At 30.1% G+C, this 17610-nt stretch overlaps 1 protein-coding gene and 1 non-coding gene across 4 annotated transcripts; both read right to left on the bottom strand.

Moving 5' to 3' along the window:
* Positions 1–1897: 1897 nt before the first annotated feature.
* Positions 1898–16877, bottom strand: LOC125670527 (caspase-3-like). Of its 3 annotated transcripts, none has more exons than XR_007368251.2 (7): positions 16717–16851; positions 14489–14576; positions 13601–13854; positions 7001–7176; positions 5839–5980; positions 3123–4148; positions 1898–3089 (listed from the first exon to the last, which is right to left on the bottom strand). XR_007368251.2 is itself a non-coding variant. In XM_048905737.2 (6 exons), exons 1-6 carry the CDS (start codon positions 16748–16750, stop codon positions 3916–3918), a joined length of 927 nt encoding a protein of 308 aa, XP_048761694.1. In that variant the 5' UTR covers positions 16751–16877; the 3' UTR covers positions 1898–3915. The 3 variants fall into 3 exon arrangements, 1 of the variants encoding a protein (XP_048761694.1); XR_007368261.2 differs by having other exon boundaries at positions 3192–4148; XM_048905737.2 differs by having other exon boundaries at positions 1898–4148; positions 16717–16877.
* A 301-nt stretch (positions 16878–17178) lies between these two features.
* Positions 17179–17251, bottom strand: Trnas-gga (transfer RNA serine (anticodon GGA)). Its single transcript has one exon. It is a non-coding gene; the product is annotated as a tRNA-Ser (tRNA).
* Between the last annotated feature and the right edge of the window lie 359 nt (positions 17252–17610).

The following is a 17610-nucleotide window of genomic DNA, read 5'->3' as shown; positions in this document are numbered from 1 at the left end:
TTTCCATTCCCTATGATCTTTCTCCGTCAGCTCTCTCCAAGATAGCATTGGCCGACCAACTACATCTCCCAGGAACTTGTATATTTAGAGCGCACTTGACTGCACTGCTGGATCTGACAACATGGCCATACCAGCGGAGTCTCCTTTCCCTTAAGATGAGGTCAAGGTCATCGATGCCAAGCCGCCCCAGCAATTCAGTTGAACATACAGTGACCATATCTTCAGGCTTGATGTTACAGATCTGTCGTATCATGGCCCTGTCATTGTGTAGTAGGCGATGAAGATTTGGCTTGGTCAGAGCCCAGGTCTCACTGGCATGGAGCATAGCGCTCCGTACGCAGGTGTTATGCATAAATATTTAATTTGTTGTGTAGAACGTGCTCGATTGACGTAGTTTTAAGCTCTGGGAGATTCATGACCTTTTATTTTTAGAGCGATGTTTAGGAAGAGTTCAATAGAAAGGTGACATGATAAACTGTTTACCTGCACTGTATACTTTCTAGTTCTCGAGAATTCGGTTTTAGTATAGACTATAAATTCTGCGGTAAGAAGAAAACGAAACAAAATAATCCTCATATAGGATGAACATCTCTGATTCATGCATTCTTTCTAAAGCATACTTAAAAGATTCACACCCGAGTTTTGTAGTATTGCCCATTATTTTTATGCCCCCTTGGAGAAGGAGGGGACATATTGTTTTGCACCTGTTGGTCACTCAGTCTGTAGACCAAGTCTTGTCCGTTCAATATCTAAAGAACCCTTTACTTGACAGTTGCCAAACTCTGTACAAAGGTTGCCCCAAGAGATATGACCCTAGTGATTTTCAGGTCACAAGGTAAATGATTAAGGTTCAAACTGGACAAAGTAAAATATTGTTTGCTCAATATCTTGAGAACCCTTTGCTTGATAGATTTAAGATGGACCTTTAAAAAGTAGTGGTTCTAGTTCAAATTTTTGAATTATTACAAAATTTTGAGTAAATTAGTGTAGAGGTTTTTAAGAATTGGTGTTCTACTTGGAAAAATATATCAGCCGAATTGTTTGAATTATTTTAAAGTCTATAGTAGTCGTACTATGTGTATTGAACTTGATTGAAATACATGTGACCAATAGCATTAACCAATCAATAACATTGACAATATATTGGATAATCAGAAACGATAAACTCCTGCAGATTTAGAGCTTTCTGACTAAACAATCCTTCCATCACAAAATGTAGTTCTTCACAAACTCTTTCAAAATTTGAATTGACATACAAATTTTTAACTGGATTGTTTAAGAAATAAATGTTTATGTCCAATGAAATGGGTACGGAACCAGGGTCTACATTTGTTATAAAAAGTTAATTACCTTAAAACTGAATCTTGAGAAGAGTGACCTTTGTTATTCTATTGTAGAATATTTAGGTCATAAAGTAGGTCAAGGTTATGTTACACCAGAGGAAACTATTGCAGAGTTCACTATTCCTACAAACAAGAAAGAGTTTAACAAGATTTTTGGGGATGACTGGTTTTCACAGAAAATTTTGTCCAAATTTTTTCACAATAGTTGGTTCACCCGACTTGCCAACCTTTTTCAAAAGAGGGTTGAATTTGAATGGACAAAGGATTATTAGCAAAATTAAACCGGTACTTTCAGCCCCAGATTCAAGCCAGCTGTTAATGATAGTGATGTAGGAGGTTGGACTGCTATTGTTTCAGGAACATTGTGACAATTTAGACTAGTTTCTTTTTTTTTCAAAGAAACTTACAAATACAAATTGTCAAAAAAAATATTCTGCCATCAAGAAAGAGATGTGCTTTGCTCTAGGGGGCAAAACCCTTGTTGAATTATAGCATGGCTGTTACAGAGACAACTGAGGAAATTAAAAAAAAAAATGTATTTAATGCAAAGAACATTTTGTTTGCATATTTTGTTTTTATTGTGTTGAACCAAAATCCAAAAATGAAGTAAATGTTATATTACAGAGCACACACAAAGAGATACAGCTGTTTAGTTCAACAACTGCACACGCATCACAACGTAGTGAAATACAATTATAACAAGTTCATTTTAGTCAATGCTCCAAGAGCCTAGCTAATATTGACTGAGGACAAAGTCCGAGATCAATATTGTCTTCTTGATTGGTGGAATAATACCATGGATTGACTGAAATAACAGTTGCTTATTAATTTTCTTGATGTCTATTTATGGAAACACGAGGTTTATGATGTCACTGTAATTTGCTATACTATTCTTCAGATCTATTTTTTGAGATTTAAAATATTGTAGCATGGTGTACAATACTTTATAATTAAATAATGTGGTACTACATAAAACAAAATATTTCTTAAAATTACTATGAAAAATAATACATTACTCATTGACTGAGGAATGACATTGCCCTAATATGTCCATGGGTTTGATTTGTCAGCCCATATATCCAATCTTTTAAACAACCAAAGTAAAAATTATACAATTTATATTTCAATGAGCTCAAGGCTTCTTGTCAGATCAAGGTCATGCTTGAGGTTAAAGGTCACATGAATATATTTACCATCTTAGCCAGTTAAAGATGAAGATTTTACATGATTGTACGTTGTGTTTAGTTTGATCCATAGAGAGATAACAAGACTTGTGTATAAATTTGCTTGTTAATCATTCAGAAAAAAGGCCAATTTGAGGACCTGAAATATGACAAATGCTATCTATGTACAAAGGAATATAGAAAATACTAAAAAAACACAAAAATTAAAAGTAATTTTGTAACATTTTTAAACGCATCAAGAGAGATCAATGCAAATGGCCAAAAACATGACAACAGTAAACATTTCTGACAAGTGTTGGCACAGAAGTGTACGACTGTAAATAATATTCTGACAAATGTTTACACCAAAGTGTCAAACACAAGTTTACAAAGAAGTGTACCACACCTGTAAACATTATGACACGAGTTTACACCACACCTGTAAACATTATGACACGAGTTTACAGTACCACACCTGTAAACATTATGACATGAGTTTACAGTACCACACCTGTAAACATTGTGACACGAGTTTACAGTACCACACCTGTAAACATTATGACACGAGTTTACAGTACCACACCTGTAAACATTATGACATGAGTTTACACCACACCTGTAAACATTATGACATGAGTTTACAGTACCACACCTGTAAACATTATGACACGAGTTTACACCACACCTGTAAACATTGTGACACGAGTTTACAGTACCACACCTGTAAACATTGTGAAATGAGTTACAGTACCACGCCTGTAAACATTATGACACTTTTACACACATCATTGGTACATCATTTACACTTTGTGTTAGTCCTCATTTTAATTTGATTTTAATGCTTTACAAACATACACTGTAAATGATATATATTTGTATGCTGAAATAATTTTAAAAAGAAATTAAGCAGCACCATGTTGGAGTATTTATAAATTATGGTTTTTGAATGTTGAGATGTGGCTTTATAACTCCTATGAGATTATCATTTTACTTACATATACCCTAATTATATCATTTTCACTTACTATTTTAATACTTCTCTATTTAGTTATTTTCATAACTGGCCCTAGATCTTCTACATCCTGGACACATTTTTTCCCCAAGTGCCACAAGGTCACAGAAAATTGTTGGACCTAAACAAAATTTCCATTATAAAAAGACGGACAATCTCATTTTCAGCTTTACAAATATCCATCCATATTTTCCCTGAAAACACCATAACACAAAAACTGCACTTGTAATTAAACTTTGAAATTGGAAACGTCTAACAAAAAGTTTAGAGTTGCCAATGTGTAACAGTGGAGAAAAGTCATTCACACTTTAAATTGTTCAGTTCCTTTATTATGGCAGTTATGTTTATCACTTCACCAGCTGAGCAGGTGCCCTACATCAATATAGCAGGTGCCCCTCTATTTACTGGTGAAGAAGACCTCTTTGGTCAGCATGGAGGTGATACAGGGAATCTGTTTCTTCGCGTTCATTTCTGCGTGGGACGTGTTGGACTGGAATTTGTTGGCCACAATTTGATTGACACGTGTCATCATGGTGAGGAGGTCCACTGTCTGGCCATATTTCATCAGGACCTCAGACAGCGCCTGTACAAACCAGGAGCCATTGGTCGAGTTTCTCCAGGAATAATAACCTGTAAACAAGCAATGTTACAGACAGTATCAGTATAGACATCACGTGTGAGAAAAGTATTAATGAGAAAGTGCTCTACTTCAACAAGAAATCAGCTGCAGTTCTCTCCATTTTGAAAGCTACCAGCTCAACCATTACATGTAACATTAGTAACAATAAATTGTCTAACATTCATACAAAAGTATTTCAACATTTTCAAAGAAACCATTCAAGATGATAGCCCTGCTAATACTCTGTATGTAAGAAGTAATGAATGGTAAGTACATGTATAACTTAGTCATATACAAATACATATTTTATACAAGTTATTAAATTCCTTCTGTTAAAGTATTGGGGATCCCCAATACCACATTGTGAAGCCCCAATTCTAGTATAAGCTGTTAAATCCCTGTATGCTGTTAATATGTTCATTTTACCTGCACCACCCCAAAAAAACCAATGAACTCCTCGAGCAAGCACATCTAACTGAAAATATTTTTCCTGAAACGTTATTTTGTTTCTGTCACACCTACTCTAAACTTACAATGTGATAAAGCATTTTGAAATGGAGGTAAATAGCAGTGACCAATCAATAGTGTTTAACCAATAGCAGTGTCCAATCAATAACATTATAGTATATAACCAATAGCAGTGACCAATCAATAACATTATAGTATATAACCAATAGCAGTGACCAATCAATAACATTATAACATGTAACCAATAGCAGTGACCAATCAATAACATTATAGTATATAACCAATAGCAGTGACCAATCAATAACATTATAGTATATAACCAATAGCAGTGACCAATCAATAACATTATAACATGTAACCAATAGCAGTGACCAATCAATAGTGTTTAACCAATAGCAGTGACCAATCAATAACATTATAACATGTAACCAATAGCAGTAACCAATCAATAACATGTAAACAATTATAACATGTAACTAAAAGCAGTGACCAATCAATAACATTATAGTATATAACCAATAGCAGTGATCAATCAATAACATTATAGTATATAACCAATAGCAGTGACCAATCAATAACATTATAACATGTAACCAATAGCAGTGACCAATCAATAACATTATAGTATATAACCAATAGCAGTGACCAATCAATAACATTATAGTATATAACCAATAGCAGTGACCAATCAATAACATTATAGTATATAACCAATAGCAGTGACCAATCAATAACATTATAACATGTAACCAATAGCAGTGACCAATCAATAACATTATAACATGTAACCAATAGCAGTGACCAATCAATAGTGTTTAACCAATAGCAGTGACCAATCAATAACATTATAACATGTAACCAATAGCAGTAACCAATCAATAACATGTAAACAATTATAACATGTAACTAAAAGCAGTGACCAATCAATAACATTATAGTATATAACCAATAGCAGTGATCAATCAATAACATTATAGTATATAACCAATAGCAGTGACCAATAAATAACATTATAACATGTAACCAATAGCAGTAACCAATCAATAACATGTAACCAATAGCAGTAATCAACCAATAACATGTAAACAATTATAACAGTGTAACTAATACCAATGGCCAATCAATAACATGTATCCAATACGTACTGGTTATCAACCAATAAGAAGTAACCAATAATAGTGACGAATCGGTAACATTATAATCATGCCATCAAACACAGGTGTGATTACTTACCTGGGACAACAGAGTATGCAATGAGGAAATCTGCCTCAGATGGAATTTTCTGCAGGGAAAACTCCGGCTCGATGTCCATAAAGCCTTTAGCATCAGCCACATTCATGTCCACCCCCACATCAAATTTGGTTCCACGGCAAGCCTGTGTCCAAAAAATTGACGTGTTTCACATTTTCTGTGTTTAGCAGCATCAAATCGCCATGAATTTAAAAACTTGTATACAAACGATTCAAGTCAATGTATAAAGGTGTGAAGAAACAAGATTTTATTTCAGAATCAATTAAGAAAAATCCTATTGCTCTCAGTATTGCTCTCAGGGAATAGAAGATACCTGAATTTCTCTAATGATAAAATCTTTATCTCGTTATCATGTAGTGACTACTACAGGTGTATTCCAGTGTTCTAAGCTTTAACTCATGGTAAACATTGCCTAAAATTGGGGTATAAGCATATTGCCTAAACTCTAGATAAGCATTGCCTAAACTCTAGATAAACATTGCCTAAACTCTAGATAAGCATTGCTTAAACTCTAGAAAAGCATTGCGTAAACTCTGGGTAAGTACTGCCTAAACACCAAGTAAGCACTGTCGAAAGTCTAGGTAAACATTGCCAAAAATCTAGGTAAACATTGCTGAAACTTTAGGTAGGCATTGCTTAAACTCTAGGTAAAAATTGCCTTAACTCTAGGTAAACATTGCCTAAACTCAAGATAAACATTGCCTAAACTTTAGGTAAGTATTGCCTAAACTCATGATAAACATTGCCTAAACTCCGAGTAAACATTGCCTAAACTCTAGGTAAGCATTGTCTAAACTTGGGATAAACATTGCCGAAAATTGGGGTAAGCATATTGCCTAAACTCTAGATACACATTGCCTAAAATTGGGAGTAAGTATTGCCGAAACTCTAGGTAAACATTGCCTAAACTCGAGGTAAATATTGCCAAAACTCTAGGTAAATATTGCCTTAACTTGGTGTAAAGTTAACATTGCCTTAACTTGGGGGTAAGCATTGCCTAAACACAGGAAAACGAATTACAACAAATAAAGATCTCTGATATCAGATTTATTCTAAACTAAACATTTAGGAATCAAAGAAACAGCATTATTTTTTTCATCTAAACTATTAAAATATTGGATAAGAACAATTGTACATTACTGACCTGAATGAGAAAAATCTTGGGTTTGCCTGCCAGAGAGAGACATTTGTTGCCTTTGAACGGCTCCAGAAGGTCATTGATTGGAACCATCCTGTCAATTCCCCACACATATCCCTCCTCCCCATGAGACAGAATGGCACAGGCGAAACAGTCACTGTTACTGTGGTCAGACTCGGCCGCTGTCAAAAAAAACCAGGGACGTATTATCACAAAGCGATGGGGACATGTTATTATAGAACAATAAAAGATCGATTTAAACTCTGCATAGTTACATGTCTAGGTAGTAATACCGTAAACATGGAGATTTACGTATTGATCTTACATGTATATACAATAACTAGGTACTATTCCCATGATTATGCAATTTATTAATTGTAGATACTGACATCACATAATTAAACCCTATCCATATGGTTTGGAAAAAAAATGTGTGCAGTTTACAACACGCAGATAAATCTTTGCTTACAGTATGAATTCAATGTTAATGACTCAAATAAACACTTCAGTAAATGTATTGTTATAATGACCTAATAAAACATCAATATATGTATTGTTAATGATCTAATAAAACATCAATACATGTATTGTTATAATGATCTAATAAAACATCAATACATGTATTGTTAATGATCTAATAAAACATCAATACATGTACTGTTATAATGATCTAATAAAACATCAATACATGTATTGTTAATGATCTAATAAAACATCAATACATGTAATGTTATAATGATATAATAAAACATCAATACATGTATTGTTATTGATCTAATTAAAAATCAATACATGTATTGTTATAATGATATAATAAAACATCAATACATGTATTGTTATAATGATATAATAAAACATCAATACATGTATTGTTAATGATCTAATAAAACATCAATACATGTATTGTTATAATGATCTAATAAAACATCAATACATGTATTGTTATAATGATATAATAAAACATCAATACATGTATTGTTAATGATCAATAAAACATCAATACATGTATTGTTAATGATCTAAAAAAAACATCACTACATGTATTGTTAATGATCTAATAAAACATCAATACATGTATTGTTAATGATCTAATAAAACATCAATACATGTATTGTTATAATGAGATAATAAAACATCAATACATGTATTGTTAATTATCTAATAAAACATCAATACATGTATTGTTAATGATCTAATAAAACATCAATACATGTATTGTTAATGATCTAATAAAACATCAATACATGTATTGTTAATGATCTAATAAAACATCAATACATGTATTGTTAATGATCTAATAAAACATCAATACATGTATTGTTAATGATCTAATAAAACATCAATACATGTATTGTTATAATGATCTAATAAAACATCAATACATGTATTGTTAATGATCTAATAAAACATCAATACATGTATTGTTATAATGATCTAATAAAACATCAATACATGTATTGTTATAATGATCTAATAAAACATCAATACATGTATTGTTATAATGATATAATAAAACATCAATACATGTATTGTTAATGATCTAATAAAACATCAATACATGTATTGTTAATGATCTAATAAAACATCAATACATGTATTGTTAATGATCTAATAATACATCAATACATGTATTGTTATAATGACCTAATAAAATATCAATACATGTATTATTATAATGATCTAATAAAACATCAATACATGTATTGTTAATGATCTAATAAAACATCAATACATGTATTGTTATAATGATCTAATAAAACATCAATACATGTATTGTTAATGATCTAATAAAACATCAATACATGTATTGTTATAATGATCTAATAAAACATCAATACATGTATTGTTATAATGAGATAATAAAACATCAATACATGTATTGTTAATTATCTAATAAAACATCAATACATGTATTGTTAATGATCTAATAAAACATAAATACATGTATTATTATAATGATCTAATAAAACATCAATACATGTATTGTTATAATGATCTAATAAAACATCAATACATGTATTGTTATAATGATCTAATAAAACATCAATACATGTATTGTTAATGATCTAATAAAACATCAATACATGTATTGTTATAATGATCTAATAAAACATCAATACGTGTATTGTTAATGATCTAATTAAAAATCAATACATGTATTGTTAATGATCTAATAAAACATCAATACATGTATTGTTATAATGACCTAATAAAACATCAATACATGTATTGTTATAATGATCTAATAAAACATCAATACATGTATTGTTAATGGTCTAATAATACATGAATACATGTATTGTTATAATGACCTAATAAAACATCAATACATGTATTGTTATAATGATCTAATAAAACATCAATACATGTATTGCTATAATGATCTAATAAAACATCAATACATGTATTATTAATGATCTAATAAAACATCAATACATGTATTGTTATAATGATCTAATAAAACATCAATACATGTGTTGTTAATGATCTAATAAAACATCAATACATGTATTGTTAATGATCTAATAAAACATCAATACATGTATTGTTATAATGAGCTAATAAAACATCAATACATGTATTATTAATGATCTAATTAAACATCAATACATGAATTGTTAATGATGTAATAAAACATCAATACATGTATTGTTAATGATGTAATAAAACATCAATACATGAATTGTTAATGATGTAATAAAACATCAATACATGTATTGTTATAATGATCTAATAAAACATCAATACATGTATTGTTAATGATCTAATAAAACATCAATACATGTATTGTTAATGACCTAATAAAACATCAATACATGTATTGTTATAATGATCTAATAAAATATCAATACATGTATTGTTATAATGATCTAATAAAACATCAATACATGTATTGTTATAATGATCTAATAAAACATCAATACATGTATTGTTAATGATCTAATAAAACATCAATACATGTATTGTTATAATGATCTAATAAAACATCAATACATGTATTGTTATAATGATCTAATAAAACATCAATACATGTATTGTTATAATGATATAATAAAACATCAATACATGTATTGTTATAATGATCTAATCAAACATCAATACATGTATTGTTATAATGATCTAATAAAACATCAATACATGTATTGTTATAATGATATAATAAAACATCAATACATGTATTGTTAATGATCTAATGAAACATCAATACATGTATTGTTAATGATCTAATAAAACATCAATACATGTATTTCTAATGATCTAATGAAACATCAATACATGTATTGTTATAATGATTTAATAAAACATCAATACATGTATTGTTATAATGATCTAATAAAACATCAATACATGTATTGTTATAATGATCTAATAAAACATCAATACATGTATTGTTAATGATCTAATAAAACATCAATACATGTATTGTTAATGATCTAATAAAACATCAATACATGTATTGTTATAATGATCTAATAAAACATCAATACATGTATTGTTATAATGATCTAATAAAACATCAATACATGTATTGTTATAATGATCTAATAAAACATCAATACATGTATTGTTATAATGATTTAATAAAACATCAATACATGTATTGTTATAATGATTTAATAAAACATCAATACATGTATTATTATAATGATCTAATTAAACATCAATACATGTATTGTTAATGATCTAATAAAACATCAATACATGTATTGTTATAATGATCTAATAAAACATCAATACATGTATTGTTATAATGAGATAATAAAACATCAATACATATATTGTTATAATGATCTAATAAAACATCAATACATGTATTGTTATAATGATCTAATAAAACATCAATACATGTATTGTTAATGATCTAATAAAACATCAATACATGTATTGTTATAATGATCTAATAAAACATCAATACATGTATTGTTATAATGATCTAATAAAATATCAATACATGTATTGTTATAATGATATAATAAAACATCAATACATGTATTGTTAATGATCTAATTAAACATCAATACATGTATTGTTAATGATCTAATAAAATATCAATACATGTATTTTTAATGATCTAATGAAACATCAATACATGTATTGTTATAATGATCTAATAAAACATCAATACATGTATTGTTAATGATCTAATAAAACATCAATACATGTATTGTTAATGATCTAATAAAACATCAATACATGTATTGTTATAATGATCTAATAAAACATCAATACATGTATTGTTAATGATCTAATTAAACATCAATACATGTATTGTTAATGATCTAATAAAACATCAATACATGTATTGTTATAATGATCTAATAAAACATCAATACATGCATTGTTATAATGATCTAATAAAACATCAATACATGCATTGTTATAATGATCTAATAAAACATCAATACATGTATTGTTAATGGTCTAATAATACATCAATACATGTATTGTTATAATGACCTAATAAAATATCAATACATGTATTATTATAATGATCTAATAAAACATCAATACATGTATTGTTAATGATCTAATAAAACATCAATACATGTATTGTTATAATGATCTAATAAAACATCAATACATGTATTGTTATAATGATCTAATAAAACATCAATACATGTATTGTTATAATGATATAATAAAACATCAATACATGTATTGTTAATGATCTAATTAAACATCAATACATGTATTGTTAATGATCTAATAAAATATCAATACATGTATTTTTAATGATCTAATGAAACATCAATACATGTATTGTTATAATGATCTAATAAAACATCAATACATGTATTGTTAATGATCTAATAAAACATCAATACATGTATTGTTAATGATCTAATAAAACATCAATACATGTATTGTTATAATGATCTAATAAAACATCAATACATGTATTGTTAATGATCTAATAAAACATCAATACATGTATTGTTAATGATCTAATAAAACATCAATACATGTATTGTTATAATGATCTAATAAAACATCAATACATGCATTGTTATAATGATCTAATAAAACATCAATACATGCATTGTTATAATGATCTAATAAAACATCAATACATGTATTGTTAATGGTCTAATAATACATCAATACATGTATTGTTATAATGACCTAATAAAATATCAATACATGTATTGTTATAATGATCTAATAAAACATCAATACATGTATTGTTAATGATCTAATAAAACATCAATACATGTATTGTTATGATGATCTAATAAAACATCAATACATGTATTTTTAATAATCTAATTAAACACTTCAATACATGTACATGTATTTTTAATTATCTAATTAAACACTTCAATACATGTATCTTTAATGATGTAATTAAACACTTCAATACATGTATTGTTATAATGATCTAATCAAACATCAATACATGTATTTTTAATGATCTAATTAAACACTTCAATATGTGTACCATAATGACATCACCCATACCACAATCCATTTCAAAATCACTACTTGCCTTGAATATGACTGCTTTGATTAGAAATAATTAATTTAGGTTTAAAGTGCCAAGTTTGCCATATACATTGACTTGTCTGTTCATGTAAAAATTAGAATAAAATTTCAATGTCAAAACCAAACAACCAATTCATTAAACAAAGAATACGACTGACAGATTTACCTTTTTAGCATTTGATGACATTTGCCACGAACTGTATTACTTTTTGAACATGGGGAATGTAAATGTTAAATATGATTGATTGATTGTGTATTGTTTAACATCCCTCTCTCGAGAATTTTTCATTCATATGGAGACGTCACCACTGCCAGTGAAGGGATGCAAAATTAAGGCCTATGCTCGGCGCTCACAGCCTTTGAACAGGGAGGGATCTTTATCGTGTCACACTTGCTATGAAACAGAACCTTGGTTTTTGTGGTCTGTGACAACACACTTTGAAACAATTATGCACTTTGAAAAAAAAATTCAAAGTGCATTAAATTTGCGACCAAATCAACACACTTTGAAATTTTTTTTTCAAAGTGTGGTGTGAGTGTACATCAGCATTTTTTTCATGGAGACACTTAACACACTTTGAAAATATACATACGTATATAATTATGTATATATATAAAGTCTAAATGTCTGATGTAAAACTATTCACAGAATTATGGACTGGACTAGAGTATTGCGACACATTTATGGACATGAGAGATTTAATGTCTGCTTGGTTTTGTGAAAATGGCATAAAATTGTTCTCCTAAATATTTGATTTTGACATTTTTGTAACTGGAATTTGATTTTCACTTTTTTGTAACTGGATTTAGACCTATTTGTAACTGGAATTGGATTTTGACCTATTTGTAACTGGAATTGGATTTTGACCTATTTGTAACTGGGATTTGATTTTGACCTTTTTGTAAGTGGAATTTGTTTTTGACCTTTTTGTAATTGAAATTTGATTTTCAATATTTTTGTAACGGGAACTTGATTTGACCTTTTTGTAACTTTAGCTTGGTTTCTCACCATTTTTTCTCACCGCCAGGAATTTGATTTTAACCTTTTCATAAACTGGAATTTGATTCTCGATATTTTTGTACTGGAATTTGATTTTGACATTTTTGTAACGGGAATTTCACCTTTGTGTAACTGTTGTTTGATTTCATCTGCCTTGAGATTGTGGAACAGATCTACATCAAAGTCCAGTTCTGAAAGTCGGCAGCACAGAGCAGAAGCGTCGACATCTGTCCCGTTCCGGTCGTTAAGGCCAGTGTTTGGATTAAACTTTTTGTTGTTAATTATCACAGCCTTCCCTCTGTTTGCGTAATCCATCTTGTACCTTGTTGAATAAAACTCCGAGGTAGTCTGGATGGTGGTGGCTATTGGCTTTGTGCTGTAAATCATAATAAATCATAATCATTATAAATCATGATAAATAGCCAATCATAATAAGTCATAATAAATCATAATCATTATAAATCATGATAAATAGCAAATCATAATTAGTCATAATAAATCATAATCATTATAAATCATGATAAAAAGCAAATCATAATAAGTCATAATGAATTATTACAAATCATAATAAATCACAACAAATGATAATAAATTATACAACTCATAATAAATCATGATAAAATGATAATAAATCATAACAAATCATAATTTTTTTTTATAACAAATCATAATAAATAACAGTCTATATCATAATAAATCATCATAATTTATAACAAATCATGATAAATTATAATGATTTATAAAAATAAAACTAAATCATGATAAATTATTACAAAACATAATGAATTATAAAAAATCATAATAAATTGTAATAAAGGCAAAAAATATTCACTAAACAATGAAGAAAATTGTCCACTTGAAACATGTTAAAAATTTCTTTTCACTAATTCAATTTTGAAAAATAAAATGGGTCAGGTGAATAAATTTTGTGGCGAAAGAAAACTATCACCTAGGTTACATTGTTGTCTGATAAATAGATAATGAGATAAGTTCAAATCATTAATACACACCTGTGCGTTTTAAATGTTCCTTGTCCAAAACCAAAAGCATCGGTTTCAGATATAGGCTTCGCATCTGCAACATCCAGATTTGCATTCTCTACAGAAACAAGATATAAATTAAGAATGAATTAATTTTTCTAAGCAAGAGTAATTTTTCCATAAGAATTTTCTGTATTGCAAAGTTTCTGCCATAATAATCTCCATGGGGTCAGTCAAAGATGCTGAGGATACTTCTGTAGTAGTTCGGAGTTCATAGTGAGGTATGAACCTTGACTGTTACCAAGTAGTGTATGGACTGTGACAGAATATCAGGCATAGAGGAATGTAATCTTTGCTAGCCAAGGGTGATGCTTCAAGGTATTTTATTTTGAAAAGAGTGAAGATTGAGGAATGTTTACTAATTAATCCAGCTAATCTAGATCTTCTGAGGAACAGTTCCTAACATTGGACAGTGTGGTCTGTTTTTGGTCCTTGGTGACGTGGTATGCATCTAACACCCCACCCCCCCCCCTCCCCTTACAGCTAGGATGTTAAAATGAGACCCTTGTTAAGAATATGTGACCCTCCCTAAATTCAGTTTAACCTGCAGCTGGTTTGTCTTCATCAGAGCCACGCATCATTTCTGTGATGTCAAACTCCACACAATTACAGCATCAGTAAATATCAACTGAACTTCGATAATTCTTTTATTAATAGAATTCAGATGAGTAATGAGATCAGAGGGATTAGGTTCAACTGTGGCCATTTTTGGTCGTACAAGATGATCATTCTTTTAAGTCAGAAACAAAAATGCTCATGTGAGACTCCGGGTCTCCCAGTACTAATCTATAGTGGAAAGATGACATCATGAAGTGTTGACATTTATCTGTGAAAATTGTCTAAAATTTCTATTTCTGTGACATGCATGAATCAAAGCTATTTTCACATCAGTCTGATTAAAAAACCAGCCCCCCTTCTCCCATTGTCAACGGCAATAGGAGAAGGGGGCCGGTTTTAATCAGACTTTTTCTCCATATTTGTAACATTAAGATATAACATTAATGTATCTCAGTTTGATCATGATTCAAGCATGGTGTCACACTTTCTGACTACAAAAAGCTCTTAGGAAAACAAGGTATTTAGGCCTGTTGGAAGGAAACGGCGGGAATTCCACAGGAATCTACATTTCTAAATAATAAGATAGAGAAAGTAACAATTCATTATCATAATAAATATAATGTTAATTTGGAGTTGCAATATGCAAGTTCTGAGATTTTTTCAACTTATTTCCCACAACAAAAATTTCATACATGGTAGGGTGCAAAATAAATTAATCTACATACAGAAATGCCTACCAATACAAATGAAATATATATATTATGTTTCTTATGATATCTGCAGTTTAATCGGCTGCCTTGGGTTGACATACAAATCAAGTGATCAGTATTCTGGGAGTAAGTAAAAACAAGATATACCTAGTACTATGACTCGTTATTTCACTGCCCATTCTAGCTATAACTAGGATATTACTTGTAAATAAGACATTGTTTTGTGCCGACCTGTTGATGTTTCCAGTGAAAATTTTTTATTGGTGTGCATAATGATCTGACTAGTGTCTTATGACAAAATTCCCATTACTAAATGAACTAAAATTAATCAACAAATAATGATGATCATTAGCCATGATTGATACTGATCCAATAACTTTCAACAAACACAGATGTAGAAATGAGGTGAACTTGCATACTACCTTTCTTGGTCAGACACAAATAAACATTGACTCATACTAATCAATTTGTTCACATGGTTTCCAACTTTCTTGGCCTAGCTAAACGACCTGAATACTTCTGATTTCATGAGACTCTAAATAATGCTCCAATGTTCATTGTTTCTTGAATTTTTTTCTTTCACATTCTAGATTTAATCATACAATACATGTTACATATCACTGTACTTCCAAGCAAGTGTGATTCACTCATTCAATATTCCATGAATCATTGAATGGGATCACAGAAATCTTCTTAATTCCAATGGGATCATGGAAGTCCTTAAAGATTAAAAACAAATACGCTGCATAGAACACAGGACTCGTCACAAACATTTACTTTGTATAGATACATAGTCCCTGTGATTAGAATAAGTCAGTTTAGGGGTTCCCGGATTCATTTCGAATTTCCTCTAATGAAAAAACGTATACAATACAATGAGAATAGACTCTTAACATATCACATTCTTGGCGATCTATGGGTGATACACACCTGTGAAATTCTCTGGACTCATTGCTTCCTCCATGACTTTCAATAAGTGTGGAAAATGTAGTTGTTTACTCTTTGCTTTCGTTTTCAACGATAGGTTTGTTCGATAGATTAGTCAACTTTCGGATTACACCAGTTTCTATAAATAGCAATCCGGTGCTATAAATATTTTTTTTAGACAACTCGTACTCTTTAATTGTCGTGTGTAAGTTTAAGTACAGTGGCGGATGGAGAATTTCTGAAGAAGGGGGCCCACGTATTTACCAAAATGATTAGCCATTTGGGGTGCCCAATCTGGAGTTTTACTCGTAAATTTGTTGGGGTGAAAGTAAGGGGTCTGAAACAGCCACTGGCATTTGTTTTAATGTCATTCATTTGATAATTCAATGAAACAAATATTAGAAAGACAGCTAGGTCTTCAATACCGAACTGTTACAATTGTAACAGGAAGGGAGAAAATGCAACGGACCAGACCGGGACTCGAACCCGGGCCCCCTGAATCTCCAGTCAGGTGCTCTACCAACTGAGCTAACTGGCCACCGGTGATCGAACCCGGCTGACCGCTACACAATTATTTAATTTTAATATCTTTTATTGTTTTAATACACAGAAGGGTGGGAAGGAGGTTTTTTCCAGATCACCTATTCCGCTAAATTTGAAGTCTTGTTGTGTACATCTGGGATATCTTAAAGATGAGGTGTTGGATCAGGGACCTATATACTAACAGTATATATAGGTCCCTGGTTGGATTTATTCAACAGGAAGAATTGAAGGCAGACACAGCAGGGTTAAGGTGTCCCGAGTAAAATAACAAGTAATAACAGCATATTCATATAAAAGTAAAATTCTTTCAAGTGTCGCATATTTTAAGTAAAAATCGTTTGTCCATCGTATCAC

Source organism: Ostrea edulis, chromosome 4, assembly GCF_947568905.1.
Source record: "Ostrea edulis chromosome 4, xbOstEdul1.1, whole genome shotgun sequence".
In the NCBI taxonomy this organism is placed as follows: Eukaryota; Metazoa; Mollusca; class Bivalvia; order Ostreida; family Ostreidae; genus Ostrea; species Ostrea edulis.
This window is presented reverse-complemented; position numbering and strand designations above follow the sequence as displayed.